This window comes from Apteryx rowi, unplaced genomic scaffold (genome assembly GCF_003343035.1).
Source record: "Apteryx rowi isolate R43461 unplaced genomic scaffold, aptRow1 scaffold_502, whole genome shotgun sequence".
In the NCBI taxonomy this organism is placed as follows: domain Eukaryota; kingdom Metazoa; phylum Chordata; class Aves; order Apterygiformes; family Apterygidae; genus Apteryx; species Apteryx rowi.
Window position 1 is genome coordinate 256,894 of NW_020450764.1, and position 17,820 is coordinate 274,713.

The 17,820-nt window shown below is 39.7% G+C and overlaps 1 protein-coding gene across 3 annotated transcripts in view; it reads left to right on the forward strand.

Moving 5' to 3' along the window:
- PPARGC1A (PPARG coactivator 1 alpha) overlaps positions 1 to 5,961 on the forward strand; it is a 64,197-nt gene extending 58,236 nt beyond the window's left edge. For 2 of the 3 annotated variants that reach the window (XM_026079896.1, XM_026079897.1), the window contains exons 11-13: positions 2,371 to 2,492; positions 2,844 to 2,995; positions 5,858 to 5,961. In XM_026079896.1, coding sequence (XP_025935681.1) covers positions 2,371 to 2,492; positions 2,844 to 2,995; positions 5,858 to 5,961 — 378 coding nt within the window. The remainder of the gene's footprint in view (positions 1 to 2,370; positions 2,493 to 2,843; positions 2,996 to 5,857) is intronic. The other variant, XM_026079898.1, reaches the window with a different exon arrangement.
- The last annotated feature ends 11,859 nt before the right edge of the window (positions 5,962 to 17,820 follow it).

Below are 17,820 nucleotides of genomic sequence, written 5' to 3' on the forward strand. Positions count from 1 at the left end.
GAAATGCAGATTTCTGTTGCTTACTGTCTGCAGTCTTTATTTCACAGAAGCCCTACCCAAAACCCTCTGTCAGGAGGGTCAGGGCTCTGTGGAGGCAGAGCTAAAAATCAGCAGCTGTTTGGAGGCTAAGAAACAGCCCCTCCTCCATAAACTTATGGCTAACCGTGAGCACGTTCATCCTTTTAGCAGTGCTAGCTTCTTCAGACTAAGCTGATATTGCAGAGAACAAGGGCAGTTTTTAGCCCACACACCTTAGAGGGCGTGACATTTAAAAATGAGTGTCTGTCCTGGCAGGATGATAGAGGAGGACTAATTGAGTCACCTTGATTCCTTAAATATTCAATAGAGAAAATAGTTTAGATCATCTGAAGGAGGTGCTTACCTGATCCCACTGATTAAGCAGAGCATATACATACTTTGACAGAACAAATGGGACTTCATTGGGCTGATCACAGAGTTACACAGAACCCAGAGTGTTGCAGTGGTCCCTTTTTGTGCTGTGCCTCAGTGGTTAGGGCATTTGTTCAAGAAATGAATGTGTTGGAATCTTGGATTTCCATTTCTTGGGGCTTGGGGCTTTAATCCCAAATCGCTCATTTCTCAGTAGCTTAGATTAACTGGATCTGGTTCCTTGGAATTTATGGGGCCAGGAAAAGAATAATCAATAAAGAATTGACTCACTAATCTAGTGAGAAGGGGTTTCTGTTGGGAAGCAGATATCTTAATTTTGTCTTCCTGCTCCAGGAATTGTTTTAATTTTGTATCGAATAGTCTCTGGAAGCAGAGTGCCACAGAGTGAACAGGGAGTTCAGACCCCATGGACGAAGAAGAGTTCTGATGGTCCCCTCTATCTCCAGTGATTGCTCTTACAAACAAAAAAGAGTCATCAGGATCATTTTTGTTTCCACATGTATTTTGATGTGAGCTCAATATTATTGTCTTAGGTCTTACTATTGTCTGTGGTCCACGAATGACGAGTGCCTTGTGCCTCTTTGGGGATTCATAGGAAACATATACTTCCTGCTGTATTGGAATTGTGACACTATAAACTACCTGTCTCTTCAGGCAAGGGTGTTTCTGAGCAGCAATGAGAGTCTATATATAGATCCCTAGAGCCTTTTGGATTGCACAGTTGAGGTGCCATTAGCCTTTAGGCACCTTCAGGTTAAGATAGTCATGAATTCTCCGCAGCCAGCATAGCTCCTTTGGAACTCAGCACCTAAATTCTACACAAGTCTCAGGTGCCAAATTTGATGGTCTAAACTGACATTGCTCCACTAACTGACAAATTTACACCAGCTGAGAATTTGGTGGTGGTTCAATTTATGGGATGAATGTGGGGGGGGGTGGTGAGCAAGGGGCCAGCAGTACCAGTTCCTCAAGCCTGAGGCAACATGAGACAAAGGAAGGCTGGGCACCCAATCCACATACAGCTAGTGCTTCTTCACCCCTGTTACCTTAAGAACAGGTATATGAAGATCTCTTTCTACCTTTTGCCTTGCTTGCAACTCACCTCTGTCCTCAGAAAAGTGTTAATCCAAAAATTCATAAAGTGACTCTTGCAGGGTCTCTTAGTCTTTCTGTTGTTCTGCTGGACGTTTTCACTCGGAAGAGTATGATATGACCACGACGTGTTGATTTTAAAAGTACCTTTGAAGTTTTGCTCTAAATGTTGAAATAACATGCAAATGATCCCCTAACACCAGTAAAATCAGGGAATTTAGGCAATTTTTTTCCCTAAGTAATCAAAAGTCTAATGGTAACATAAAGAAGTATTTTATTCTCTTCCCTTGCTCCTAAAAATATTTATTTCAATAAAAATTTTCTTCTGGGTCCACACAAGTTTTCCTCTATTTTGAGATATGGATCGTGATGGAACTGTGGATTGCAAGATGGCTCAACTGAGTCTGAGTTTATAATGTTATAATTCAGTTATACAATTGTGTTACTTTATACTACTCCACAACTAAAATTGGGTCCTGGTTTTGCTCAGTGTTGTATAGATTGCAAGAGAGAGTGAGTTGCTGGTTCTGAAGAGTTTACAAGTAGTCAAAAAGTTGGAAGAAAATACAAAGAGATATGAAGGGAATTGTCAGTGGATGTATAGCAGAAAAGTGACAGAGCAAGCAGTGGAGCCTTTCAGGACCACAATACCTGACAAATGTGTCATCATTTAAATACCTTAAATTTTTCCAGTAGACAACCATTTTTACTTTTTAGCAGGATTCAGTAAGTCCTTTCCGTATGTGACTTACTATAATTATGCATCCTCAGCATATCTGTGTGCGTATGTGTATGCCTATACGTATAGGTTCATCTGTATTACACGTTTGGTAAAAATATCCCTTCCCTGTTGCTCCTTCTCTATAGGAAGAACGTCGTGTGATTTATGTGGGCAAAATCAGACCTGACACAACCCGGACAGAACTGAGGGACCGGTTTGAAGTTTTTGGTGAAATTGAGGAGTGCACAGTAAATTTACGGGATGATGGGTAAGAACTTCTGAGATTACTTCTTGTTGGGAGCTGCCATATGTAAAAAATTATGGCAGTAAGATTACTGGTATGGGAGTTACCAATGTAAGTGCTGTGACAGATGACATGCTGAGTTCAAAACTTTATTTATTTTCTTTCATCCTTATTTATTAATCTTGCTAGTTGAGATTTCCTGTCCAAGAAATAAGTATTTAGCTGCATGACAGGACAATCATGCTGATAAATGGATGCAGTACTTCTAGCATTTCCACTGCTGGATCTCCTGCAAGTTCTTGCTTTCAGGAAAGGGTTACACTAATCTGCATTAACTCTTTAGTTTTTGTTCACATCTCTGTTTTTCAATTACAGAGACAGCTATGGTTTCATCACCTACCGTTATACTTGTGATGCCTTTGCTGCTCTTGAAAATGGATACACTTTGCGCAGGTCAAATGAACCTGACTTTGAGCTGTACTTTTGTGGACGCAAGCAATTTTGCAAGTCTAACTATGCAGACCTAGGTTGGTATTTTGCTCTGTGCGAATTAAAGTACACAATTGGAACCTTATAACTCAGGAGAAATTAGGATTTGCTTGGTTTTGTTTGTTTTGGGGAGGGAGTTGCTTATAGTATTTAAATGATAGGTGCTCTTTTTTTTAAAGAAAGTGGTTTTTACTTTCTGTGAGACGTTCAAAAGCCCGGTAATCTGAACTCTAATCTGAATTGACTTTTTTTCAGATATTTGTCTGTGAAAATTCTTTGAAAGCCCATTTTTATCATTATCAAAGTCAGTGTCCCGTATTCAAGAATACCTTGCCATGTTGAAATGATAGCACCATAGAAACTTACAGCATGCTTTACTATTTGTTGTTATTTAATGACTGCTTGGTTCYAACACCTGATTTATTTTCATGAACCCCAAACAGAGAGCAAAGTAGGTGCCTCACAGAAAAAATTCACTTTGAGTCTTGACTGTAAATGTGTAGAACTTGCAAGAGGCATTTCTTAAATGTGATTTATAATTTCTCAGCTTTGAAAGCCAGAAGGGCTTGTGATGATCAACCAAATCTGACCCTTAGTCAGAGGCCACAGATCTCAGCTGGTGATTCCCACATCAAGCACAGGAATGTATGTATGAAAGCATCTCCTTCTCAGGGCCTTGCAGTCATGATGTGAGAGGCTCCTTCCAGTGGAGAGCTTAGCATGTCCCTTGGTGTTTGCACTTCCCCTGGCAGTCTCCAGTGTGCATACTGGCAATAACAACTGATCCAGGTCTTTCCTGTTTCTGGCTGAGGAGAAGTGTACAGTACTGTCCTACATTCTCGGTGAGGTTGCGATGCAGGCTGGCTGATGCAGAGCACACATACTCTTTGTCTGGTGCTTTCCCTTGCAAATATGTTTGGAGGTGTTCAAATTCTTACTGCAGGAATACTTATGATGTGTATGTACATAAAGAGACACTGCAGACTACTGAAATATCCTCTATAATAGTATAATAAATTATAAACTCACCTCTTATTTAATTATCTTTTAAAATGTAAAGTATTCATTATGTGTTAAACCTCTCCTGGTACCTGCATAAACCATCTAAAGGTATTGGGAGATAATGTTTTCTGAATAAAATAGCAAGGGACATTTTGCCATTGAATCTTTATTAATCAGATATTGTGTTACTTTTTTTTATAAATTAATGACCACAGTCATTAAAATCTCTGCATAACCCTGTAAGACAGTGCTAATGAAATCTTGTATGTGCTGCCCTTGGCTTTGTACAATGCAGGAAGTTAATATAAATATATTTTTTCTAACCAATTGATGTCTTTTCAGAATAAATGATAAAGATGATACACATTGTTCACAATGAATATGCTATAATTCATTTCAGTGGCTAAACAGATAATGTAAAGCTAAGAAAAGGCAATTGACTGCTGAAGAGACAGAGGATTGATGGTGAAAATATTAAAGGTAGCAAGGCATTTTTTTGAAATGTTGCCTGATAAAAACAGTAAAAACAGATTGAAGTCTTCAGTTGATTTGACTTATCTTTAGTAGTGGAAGCCAGGGGTGTCTCTGTATCTCAGAAAATCTGGGGTTTAAAATAAGTTGTCCAAAGGGAACCCTCTTGAACATTATTCATCACTGGGAGTATTCCCTGGAAGAGCTTTCTGTAGCGAGTGGGATTCCCAAAGTATCTCTGAGCAGAGTATTTTCAGTTTGTCGTGCTGACAGATTGAGCCTCTCTACTTCAGACTGCATTCTGTGTATTTTGCAGAGAATCTGATATAGCTACATAAGGAAATGGCAGGATGAACTTTAAAATTCATGAGCTAGTGCAAGGGCAGAGAGAATTAATCAGCCTTGGGTTGAGTACAGAAGAAAGAAAACACTTGAAAATGGTAGTCAGAACTTTAACACCTCTCCTGTGTGAGAGGATATTGTCTTAACAACTTGTAATGAACATTTAATTCACAGTGTGTCTTATAGTGGTAGATGAGGAGTTCTTCTTAATCTCGGAGCACCGTTTTCTTGCCATTTCTTGTGTTGGCACTTGCAGAAAGAAAGTGTGTCACAAGAACGAGGGAAAGTCAGCGTTAAGTAGGAATGACTCCAGAAGGAAATTCAGTGCTTGCAGCCATGTCAATAGTTGCTGTACTGCAACTATATGACCACAAATGCACAATTCTGCTGTAGGAACAGAACGATGTATATCTGAGCAACTATAAAATCTGGAGCAGATCTTATAGGTCACCCCTAAAACACACATTCCACAGGAACTGAACCATTATTGTTGCTATTACTTATCACATATGTTACAAGAAGCTTAGGATCCCACCTGAGATGGTTCATATGGCAGCATGGAGGCCCTGCCCTGAATTGCTCATACTCTAAACAGGTAAATTGAGAGAATAAGGGAAAAACAGAGATTCAGGGAGATGTAGTGACTTGCACAAGATTGCACAGTGGGTCAGCAAGAAATAGAAATGTGTCCTGTGTGCTGTCCAGCAGGCTACCCTGGCTTTCTTCAGGACCACCTGGTAAAGTATCTGTCAAGATTTCCTGGACTACAGAGAAACCTATAAGCCGTGCTCAGTCCTTGGAAAAGCCCTTTGAGCTTACCTGCTCTATATACATTCGGTTTATAACTCTTTCCTTGTGCTTATGGCAGGTACTGCTTTTGTTAAGTTCTGAGTCTTATCAGAAAGCTCTGTCCATACCTAAAACTTCTCTGATACCCATTCCTGGGCTTTTATCATCCCATAACCTGGAAACACAAGTGGATTAATTCTGTAGTGCTTTGTTGGTACTGTTGTACAAAGAAAGTAATAAAAGTACGAGCCAGCACCTCTTGGCTCCTTACTGAACTTGCATCTCTTTGGTTTCAGATTCAAACTCAGATGATTTTGATCCTGCTTCCACTAAAAGCAAGTATGACTCCATGGATTTTGATAGTTTACTTAAAGAGGCACAGCGGAGCCTGCGTAGGTAACGTGCATCACACCTGAGGAAAACGGAGGGATGGCGAATACCTCACGGACATCACGTCCTTCAATAACGGACGATTAAAAAGTCATATTTAGGAATTTCTCCTACTTTACACTCTCTGTTCAAAACCTTGGTTTACATGAACACAGCTGCTCGATGAGTGAAGAGGCAGAATGGATATCCAGTAAGCACACATGTGGCCATGGGTGTCAGCTTTGCTTTCCTGGGGTGATTGGTGGTGGGGATTTCTGTCGTTCATAGCAGGTTCGAGTGCAAACCACATGACATGGCAGCAGTTCCACAGAGATACACTTACAATGTAGAACTTCAAAATGTGTACATATCGCATTTTAACAAAAAACAAAAACAACAAAAAAAACACAAAAAAGCAAATTTGAGAACTACGGCTGCTGATACCTGGGAATCAGACACTGCTGGGKTTTTTTTCTTTTTAAAAGAAGCTTTTTCTCATGACACAGTGATCCTATGACAATCCAGGAGAAACCACAAGTCCTAGAAGCCTACAATCTGCTGYTTTTTGGTTTGGGGATTTTTCTTTTTTTTTCCCCCCCATTTTTTCCTGCAGAAGAGAAAATGAAAGGCTAAAGCTTCCCTTACATTTTGAAGTTTCATCTTTTAATTCTGACACCCATGTAAATGTCTACAATGTTGATCTTCCACAGCAAAATTTTCAAAGCCTTGTTAATGGTCAAATGTGCAGCTTGTTCAGCGATTTATTCTAATGAGCGGACGTGGTGTTACATTATTAATGAGAGTTGGATATAACTATCGGAGTGTGTGCACAGATAGTTTATTTGCTACATTCTCTAAAGTAGTTGAGTACTTACAAATGTTAAATGGAGTATTTTTATTTATGTACATACTATATGACAATGTTCTTTTTTGTTACAGCTATGCACTGTAAATGCAGCCTTCTTTTCAAAAACTGCTGAATTTTTCTTAATGAAGAATACTCAAATGTAATTATATAAGGTGAAACAATTATTGTACACTAACATATGTAGAAAGCTGAACTTATGCCTATATATATTTGATTGTAAAAAAAAAAAAAAAAAGAAAAGCGTGTGGGTGAGGGTGTGGGTGTGTATGTATGTGTGTGCGTGTTTCTGAGTGCAAAAATGCTTTACACACATTCATCCCTTCTTTGGTGAGCTTATATAAGAATTTTGTCAAGAATTATCCTAGCCCCAAAGGTATTAACCACTTCTGCAGTATTTTTCCACATTTTTCTCATTGCTTGGTTTTTTTTTGCAGTTTTATACACTGAATTTGTTAGGGGAATGAAATTTTCTCATCTAAATTTTTCTAGAAGATATCATAATTTTATGTAAAGTCTCTCAAATGGGTAATCATTAAGAAATGTTTTTATTTTATGTATCAACAGTAGTTTTGGAACTAGAGGTCAAAAATCTTTTTAAAATGCTATTTTGTTTTAATTTTTGTGATTTTAATTTGATAAAAATATGCTGAGGTACTAAGTACAGTATGATTTTTACAGTAATTCTGTGTCTAAACACTGTTCTTGAAGCCAGTAATATTTTCATTGGCAGAGTTTAATGATGGTATTTATATTTTTTACAGTTATGCATCCTGTATAAATACTGATCCTTCATTCCTTTGTTTACTAACGAGACATATTTATCAGTTACAATTATCCTATTTATTATAAATTATGAGATGACTTAAATAATAAAAAGGCCAGTGGAAATTTTATACCTAGGATACATGATGGTTGTCATTTTGGAGTAAGTGCTTCATTCGGAAATTCAGCTTTTGCAGAAGCGGTGGGKTTTTTTTTTCTTTTTTACTATGCACTAGCATGGCCTCAGATGTGCCCATGACATTGTTGCTGATGATATTGCTTCTGCTAAATTAAGTAGAAACTTCTGGGAAAAAAAATACACAATGGTAAACTACTACTATTCTGAGCATCAGGATTTCATATGAACTTGGAGTCTCTAGACTGAATCAGCAAAGTTTGGAATTTGCTTGCAAATGTATAGATTTGGTATTCTATTACTGTTTGGCATTCATGACTCCTCTTAAAGATAACTATTTAATCTCCCTTCCACTCCCAWTCTTAGAAAACCGATTCCACCCCATGCCAGTGCAGTTGATTTTGATGGCTGCATTCATTTTATCACCAGCATATTGTGTTCTGAGAGATTCCACTGTCTGTCCTGTTGGATGCTTGCTTGATTTTTTGGCTTCTTCTTTCTAAGTAGATAGATAGCAATAAAAAAAGAGAAGAACTTTTTCAGAGGTTCTCTGTTACAACTGTAACATTCTTTAATCTGCATAATTCTTGTTGTTGCTCTGTAGGTTAAAAATGCAGGTATTTTAAATTTGTGTGAATGCCAAACTAAAAGTTTACAATTTTCCTTTCTGGATTTTGAGTATCTTCTGTTGTAAAGAAAAATATTAAAAGCAATAAATTATTTTTAAGAAATCAATATTTAGTATATCATATTATGTGTTCAAGGACCAGATGCATTACCTATTTTGCCTTTAAATTTCTGTGACTAAATTTTAAATACATTCTCTTTTGCCCTAGATTGCTGACATGAATAAATTGGTGTGGGTTTGGGGGGGGGGGATTATTTATTTTTCCCCAAGCAGGCATAATGTCATGAGTCAAAAATTTTTTTTTCACTGGCCTAGCAAACATTCATATTTTGAAGATGGCTTTCCTCTGTGGATTTTCAAATTACATAAGAAATTAATGTAGAACTAGGATTGCTGAATAAAGCTGTTTGTATCCTTTGTAGACACTGTAGTAGGTAACCCATCAAAATATAAACTTGGTGTTTCCTTTTTTTTCTTCTTCCCCAAGAACATTTCAAACTAGCACATGTACCACATTGTCACTTGAGGCAAATTGCAGCATAGATCTGTATGTCTTTTAGATAAAGATTGTACTGTTGCTTTCATGCTGTGGTAAGTACCACACCTGCAACACAGGTAACAGAACTGGTACTTAGAAACTATGTTTTTTGTAGAGCCATAACAAAGTAATTCCTACATAATGTAAAATGATCCAAATCCAAACAGAGGGAGCCTAAAATTGAAGAAAAATATCTGTGCTAAACTACTTTGAACAATAGTTGGGCTGCCATCACCAATAGCAGCACTGAGGAAAGTTTGTGCCTCAAGGGTGTAATAGTTGGGTCAGCTGAAAAAAAACACATCTTCTTTTCATCCCTTTAGATGTAAGCTTACAGTAGGTAATGATTATGTGTCCTTTTTGATGGCTGTAATGAGAACTTCAATCACTGTAGTATAAGATCTGATCTATAAATGACCTAGAATAGCCATGTAATATAATGTGATGATTCTAAATTTGTACCTATGTGACAGACATTTTCAATAATGTGAACCACTGACCTGATGGAGCTACTGTAAAACTTGTACAGTAGGTGAGCATGTAAAGCTATTGGTTGGACTATGCTGAACAGGGAAAGCGAGCTATTAGTTAAGCCCGAGCTGGGCTATTTTCCACCTGCCAATTCTACATGTACTTTTGTGGTTTAATTCATTGTATGAAAATTCCTGTGATTTTTTTTTTTATGTGCAGTACACATCAGCCTCACTGAGCAAATAAAGGGAAACGAATGTTTCAAATCCACTTCTGTTTCTCTTTTTTATCACAAGTCACAGGTTTTTTTCCCCTTAACTGGGCACGTACTGGGTTTTCTGTTACTCTTCTTGACGGTCATAGTTGGTTTCAAACAGCAGTCCAGATCATGTCCGTGTTACTGCTCTTTGGGCAAGGGACAGAACCAGTAGCTTTAAGTAAAGAAATCTAATAGTAGAGAAGTGCTGCCTGCCTATCTGCTATGAGTAGCCTAGGCTGTAGAAGGGCCAACAGAAACCTTGTGGGAAAACTGAAAAAATGCTTATGCTCAGTGGAGTTTTTAGAGTTACTGGCTCGAGTAATGAGAGGGTGGGGGATATAAGGGCTTTACTATATGGCCGTGTTTGGATTGTGCAGATAATAGAGACTGATAAGTCTGAAATGATTGGTATCTTCCATCCTCAGGATTGGTATCCTTCATCCTCAGGACAAATACCTGTACTTAGGAAAAAGTGCCATCCTGGTAGATATTTACCAGCATCTCTGTCTCAGCAGACAGGCAAGGAGGCTCGGACAGGTAGGTGGGTCAACTATCATGAATTTTTGAATCCTCCTTGGAAAACACAGGGTGTAGCATGTTGGCCTGCCACACCGGCATCGCCATTGTGCAGGTAACAGCTACCTGAAGAAGTACAAAGGATCTGGCAAATGATGTTTACAGCCCTTTCATTTTGAAGGCACGTAAAAGGGGAAGGAATTGGCTTTGTTTGGTTTGCACAGGGAAGAAAGGTTTGCTCACACATAGCCAATGGACCTTTGTAGGCCTGCCCTGTTGCATCAACAGCCTTCTATGGCAGTTAGCGATACAACACTTTGTAACTGAACTGACCCTGCTGTAATCTGCCCACAAGTCCTCTCATCTTGCCACTGTGCTGCAGAAGACAATTGAGGCATGCTGAGAGGAACAGCCTAGGACAGCCTACAGTGGGCAGCCTGGTTGTGGTCTTCAGGGAGAGTGGATGCTCATGTCTCTAGGCTTCAGGACCACTAAATTCACTTAAACTGCCTGTCTCAATACTATTAGCCTCTGCCTCATCCCTGTTCCTAATATTGCTGTTTATTCTTTACTCTGTAATCGTATTTCTTAACTTGCAAAGTGTGCCATGAAAATGCCAACTGTGGTATTTATAAACTTTCACTTCAGACCCTCATTTGACCTGAGTAACCTGTTGTTAGCCTGCGGCACGAGGTGCAGTCTCCTGCTGTTTGAGTGGATAAAGCAAGAGTGAGCGCAGCCCAGCAGGGTCAGCTGGCTGCGCTGCTTGGAGGGGGCTGCCCCTGAGCAGCTGCATGGGGCAGTCCCTGAAGCGTATGCGTGGGTGATGCGTCTACCCCGAAGGATGTGCAGGTGCCTGTCACCTCTGCTCAGCGAGTCCAGCTCTCCTCTCTCCGCTTGCCCAAAGTGCAGAAGTCACCTGTGCGTGGCTGTGCTCTTGTGCTTCCCCACCACGGAGCTGTGGGAAAGGTGCCCGCAGGGAGAGCCGGCAGCCTGGCGCTGCAGGAGCAGCTCCCCATTGCCTTACCAGAAGCTGGTGCCTCAGGACTGACTTCAGATGCTCTCCTCTGGCTGTGCTCTTCCTTGCAGTGATTTTTGCTGCTCCCCGAAATGTCTCTCACTGTTCCTTCCCATCCCATTCCTTCATCTCCCTCATGCTCTCTTAAAGACCTCTTCCTCCAAAGAGTACAGAAGGAATAAAAATCTTACCTATCTGTGCAAGATTTGCTAACTCATGTTAGAGGAAGCTGTGATGTTTAGCGTCTGCATTTTTACCATTAACAAATCCTAAACATTGCGCTTGGTGCTCGCGATGCTTTTAGAATGAAATTCTTTACTTTGTGGGATTTGCATTGTTGACTCACTGTTCCTGATCAAATTAATGCTTAAAATTTTGTGGGCCAAATCCATCACTGATGTACTTCATTGATGTTGCTGCAGTTACACAAGGCATGAATTCAGCCCAATATCTCTCCAGTTACTAGGCTTTTTAATTCAATTTGTTTATTCATTTCATAGTTTTGCAAAGCACTCTGATGCTTGCAAAAAGCACTCTATTACATTTTCAGTAAAGTTTTTTTTTCTCCCTCATCCCCTCATTTTAGATTATTAAGGTTTATTGCATAAAATCAGGACCTCATTTATTACGAAATCATCCCTTCCATTGTCTACTCTCCTGGGCTAACGTTTTTTCCCAAAGTGAATGCTGCAAGCTGAGCACCTGAAATCAAATTCAGGCACCTCAATGAGTGGCCTGATTTTCAAAAATGCTGAGCATCTTGCAGCTCGCATCATTGACTTCAATTAGACCTGCTGGCTCTCAGCACTTTTAAAATCAAGCCACATATTTAGAGCCCCAGTTCAGTACAGCGTTTAYGTTTGTGCTTAAGTCCATCCTGATTCAGCAAAGCACTTAAGCATGAGTGTTTTTAGATCCATTGAAGTCAAGTGCTCCTCCACTGCTTTGAATAAAAATAGACTCCTGGAATGGGGCCCACGAATCTAAATACAGACACTGAAGCCTAATTTTAGGCCTCCGTTTGGAAAATTTGGCCTTGCCTACTACCTTTAACCCAATAATGTTTCCAGAAAACACAAAAACACCCATCAGGCCTTTATGAAGGTTTTTTGTTTTTTAGTGAAGAAAAATGGAGCAGCAAGAAATACCAGCTGTGGACAAAATTCTTCCTTGAAGAGAATATTTGAAAATTTTAAATACAACTCTAACAAGCTTACTTGCTTCATCAATACTATTTCAATTGCAATTCTAGATATCTCATTTAAGATTTATGTACATTTATTCTATTGTCCTTCACCATTAATTACTGAACCGCTGTATTAAACTTAACATATAAAACTTCCCCTGCTTTTTTGCAAATCACACTCTCAACATTGATATTCCATATTCACCAGCAAACTAAACTATAAATCAATTTTCTCTACTTTATCAAACAGCGGAAAGTAATAAAGAAGGTCACAAATAGTACAGTAGTTCCTTGGAGGTTTGTAACATCATAATTTAAAGCTCAGAAAGATTGAATCAAAAGTTGAATGAATCCCTAAGGGAAAAGATTCTATATAGATTCTATGGATAGACATAAGGCAACCTATCTTCATTGGGAACTGGTATATTTGTTAATATGTTGGGACAAAGGAAACTAGTCTGCTCAACAAAGAAGAAAATGAAATCCTCAGCGAGAGGAAGTGAAAATATCCTTTGCACTTCCTGTTGCTCTGCTCTCCTTTTACCGTTGTGGTGAAAAAAAGACAAAACAAACTAATCTTTTGATGCACAGCATGCTCTTTTGAATGTATTTAGTATCTATATCCCCACCTTATCTGTTCTGAGTAAATTATGAAAATTGTATTTAAATGCATTAAATATATTATATACATATATCCATATGTATACTACATATATAAATTGTAGACGTTGCACTCAATAAGTGTATAAATTCCTGGATTGATGCTTTTTAGTTCAAACAACCTCAACCCAAAATCTTAGCAGTGTATGAACCCAAAGCAAAGTGAATGGTTGTTTTTTTCGGTGACAAATTTTGGTGAAGCTACAAACATTTCTTCCAAAGAGGGAAGCATATTCTTCAAAGAATGTTTAGCTTTTAAGTGTCCCTTGAATTATTGCAGCTTCCTTTCCACATAGTTCTGAAATCATATTTTACAAAGACATCTGTGATTCTCTTTAAAACAAAATCTGTAACTTTAATGACATGACTGGACCTGATGAATTAAGCTCTCCTTCCAAATTCAAATGGAATTAATGGGGGGAAAAAAAAGACTCCTGACTCCTGTGGAAAGAAAAACAATTAAAAATAAATTTCGCTAATGTCTTTGCTTGGAATAATTCTCCACGCAATGATTGTAAATGGTGAGCTCTTAAATGAAATGTAGCTTTTTGGAAGGCATGMATGGCGAAGTACAGTATGACGGAAGTGCTTGGGCTTGCATACCGACTATTTTCTTGCATACTGACTGTTTTCTTACTGTATTGGCGAGTAGAGAGGAACTGAACTGCACTGTGATAAAGGCAGCTGAACAGAAAACAGCATAAAATTCCAGTCTCTTCAAATTCAGTGACTGAATTCCAATCCTCTTCAGCCTTTTGCGTTAACCCCAGTCTGTGTAAATACTGGACAGTGATCAAATGTAAATGATTGCCTGAGCCTTATTTGTGTCATGATAGATCACTGGCCAGATGTAATGTAAATGAAAGCAAAAATAAGTATGAAGAAAACCATGGCCTAAAGAGCGTAATATGTAAACTATTATTAGGACTCTTAATTGAATAAAATATTTGCTACAATTTATTTTTGACAACATGCATTCCATTCTCTATTAAATTAGTGCTTGATAAAGTAATAAAATTATTACAGTCATAAAGTTACTGTGCCATACCTTCAAGGCAAAGCATTCGAGAGATCTTCTCGTTGTCCTCGGATTACTGACTTTGGCATTATGAAAAATGCRTATTGGTGCCTTATACTAATTCTTTCCTACTGCATTTGCAACTCAGGCCTATGCTTATTCATGCACTGTGTTGGCAGTAAATTAAAAAAAAAAACAAAAAAAACCCACCAGCCACAACACTTGAAAACTGATGGAGTGTTTTCTTTTTTAACCATTTATTGGAACAACACCATGGGTAACTTTAGTTTTCTATTATATGAATAATGTATTGTAGTAGCTAGGCATGCCCTCAGTTATACACTCCTGCCAGCAAGTAGTGGAGTGGTGAGTGCTATTGCTGAATAATGATTAATTACTCGTCCTTCTGAAGGAGCCTAGTTTTGTAAACTGGTCACACAGCATGTTACGTGGATTGTGTCTGCTACACAAAAGGTTACTTGCAATCACATAATGAGACATAATGATGCACATCACAACAATTCTTTGGTACAAATCTGCACACAATGGAATTTAAATAGAAACCCATTTATTTACTTATCCTGTTTGCTAGAGGGTACGAAACTTCACTGCATTGCTGCAGTGCTAGCATTGCTTCTTCTGCAATGCTGACATTTTGCATGAAAATACTGTAACTAACAGCTTCTTTAGGAACCTGGGGCAGCATCTTCACGGCGTTGCCTCATGACAAACTGCTAGCACACATTGGGAGGGACTTGGCTGGCACAGCGTGGTGGCCAGGTGGGTGGGATGCTTTGCTGACGTGTGCCCAAGCTCTTGATGGTAAGCAATTCCTTACTGCCCGATGAGGAGTTCACACATAACGCTGAACACACCTGCATACGCGCTCTCCTCTCTGACCTAGGAAGAGTGAACAGGGAATCTAACTTTTACCATATATTGTACTTCATTGTATAGACAAAGGAAGAAGGACTTTCAGAAGTACAGCTCTAAAACCTAGAGTCACCATTTCCTTGATCCTTAGGGGAAAAGATCTAACTGCTGTTGGCTGCTGCTCTTTGGAAAACAAGTGCTCGGTCAGGGCTTTCCCAGCTTTTCTACCTCACATGCCACAGCCGGCAGTGTCGGTGACAGAGCAGCGGTGCCTAGTCCTGCGTGTTCTCAGCAAGAGGCATTTGATGGTACAGGCAGTGTTTGGTTACTACTGTGAAGTAGCTTGTGCAGGTTACTAGTGTGAAGCAGCTACTAAGGCCCCGCTGGCCAAACTCTTTGAACCTCTGAACTCCAAAAGTTTGGGAGCCACAAGGCATGCCTCACACAGCTTGGAGAGATGCGGGGACTGGCTGGCCAGTGATGGGCCTTCCCCTCCTCCAGGGGCGCGGGAAGGGCTGGGCGTGCAGCGGTGTCCCACAACAACCCGGCCAGGTTGGCTGTCGCAGCCCACACTGTCTCCTTCCCCTTTACAGGGACCTGGATTACACAGAAGCCCCAGAAAACACTGTGATGATCTGGGCACGTAAGATAATTTCAGCACAGAAGCTGCATCTGAACAGTTTATAAGATCTCTGTGTGGTTTGTGAACCACATTTTGGACACTCCTGCACTACGGTTACGTGTCTCAGTGCTTGGGAACTCCCTGGTAGCTGGTATTCACGTGATTCCTTTTGGCCTTTGTTGTCTCTTAGCTCAAAGGACAACATTTTATGATGTAATTAATACATCAGCGTGACTAGGGTGGAAGATCAGACACCCTGTAAAAGTTTATTTTCCTATAAAGGAGATGGACTTTGCATATGTGATATGAATTGCTTGCCTCTCTATGTATGTGACAATAAATAAAGTGCCTCCTGTAAACAGATCATCGACAGTCTCTAATGTTATTGCATGGTTATGCGGAGCTATAGAAAGGCTGTTGGGGGTAAGAACAGCTAATGGCACTGTGCTCCTACCAGTGCAGCAACTATTGCTCCTGACATTCCTTGCAGCCCCCAGTTTTGCCCACTAGTAATGTCACGGCTTCGGCCACCGCTTTGCCCTGCAGTACATGACAGTTATGCGAGCCCCACTGGCTTGCTATGCGCCCTTTCAGCGAGTGACAGGCAACCATGAGATGCCTTCGTGGGCCGCAGGAAGCCTGGCAGAGCTGGGGCAGGAGCCGTGCCTGTGCCCCAGCCCCCCGGGGGGACGGGAGGGATGGGACGGCAGCGCTGTAGAGGCATTCTGCTTAGTGTAACAGCGGTAATATATTTAGTGAACAGCTGGCATAATTCTGCAGCTAACAAATATAATTTTTCTTCCACAAATAGTTTCATGAGCAGTAGATCATACGAAGCCTGATTTACTGCAGCACTCTCCTGTGCAGAGCCTCTGATTTGTAATAATCTTGCTGAGGCGGCTTTGCAGCCTTTCCCTCCACAAAGGCAGTAACAGATAGTGTCTATGTCGCTGTCTGTCTCTGGCTCTTCCCCCACACACTTGGCTACCTATTTTCATGAAATAAAATGGAGCATGTTAGAATGCAATATACTGAAGGCTTTTACCCCTCTATTAAATTTAGCTGAAGCTGACCAACATGATCAAAAGTTACTGGGGAATGGGAATGCAGAAGACAGACGGACARCATGGCCGAAACAATGCAGACAGGCTGCATAAAGGGTGTAAGTCTCATGTCCTCAGGAAATGAGGCAATAAAACAGTGGGATCCTGCATTTTGGTGGCTGAATAGTTTTAGTATTATTTCCTAGCATCACAAACTTTGCTCATCTAACTAGTAAGGTATCAGTATATGCAGATTCAAACATTTGCATATTTATAGCTGGGCAACTGTAGTGAGATTTTTGTGGAAACCTTAATGAAAATGGACAGGGAATGGGCAGGAACATGCATTGGGCATGAAGTCTCATAGCTCCAGAGCTGCACAGAGAGGCTTATCAGATGTATCGCAATCCCACCAACTCCTGCTTTTCAACTCCTGCTTTTGCTATAACTAAGCTGATGACGTTGTATCAAAGCCTATACGTAATTGAAGAACCTATGTGTTCATTTAACAATGGAAAGGGCATAGTAATAATAGGCTACTCCCACAGTGAGCCTCCTAGGATGTTTCTTCCTAGTAGAAGAAGCTTTGCCAGATACCTATTTATGCTTTTACACTGAATCTTGTGGCGCTGGTCTTGCTCCGCAATTTTGGGGCTGATGAGACCAGATGAGGTTAACATATAGCTGCTGACTGCTAGTTTATTCCCATCTTGCTTAGAAATACAAGGCTCACTATATGTCTGGGAAGCAAGGAATACAGTTAGGCTAGACAAATGGAATAGGAACAAACAACGAAGTGAATCCTGTACTGTCATATACATTTTTTATTCACATTGCACATAAATCTCATCCAAGCTCAAGGGAGAACTTTAGCATCCCCTTAAACTCCCATTTATTCTCTATCCATCTCATTCTTTGCACTATTAAGAAACAGATTTATTTTCTGAAAACTACTCTTAATCATTGTGCAAATAGCATTGGAACATTTATACTCAAAGTAATAAATAGATGATTCACATCTTAATACGAGACTGCAGATTATTCTGACCTATTCGTGTTATTTTGAATCTAACACACAGACACCATTTTCACTCTCTGATARAAATGTTAATCATGCAATTTCATTATTCTTATTTAGATTTATTTTTTTTTCTGTGCCACAACATACTTGGAACTGCTCTACAAGATGTGAAATGCAGACATTCAGTGTTCCAAAATGCTAAAGAGAGACAAAAAGAAAATTTTGTTCAGCCAGAGAAGGTAATAATCTGAAGATCCGTGCAAAAGCCAGA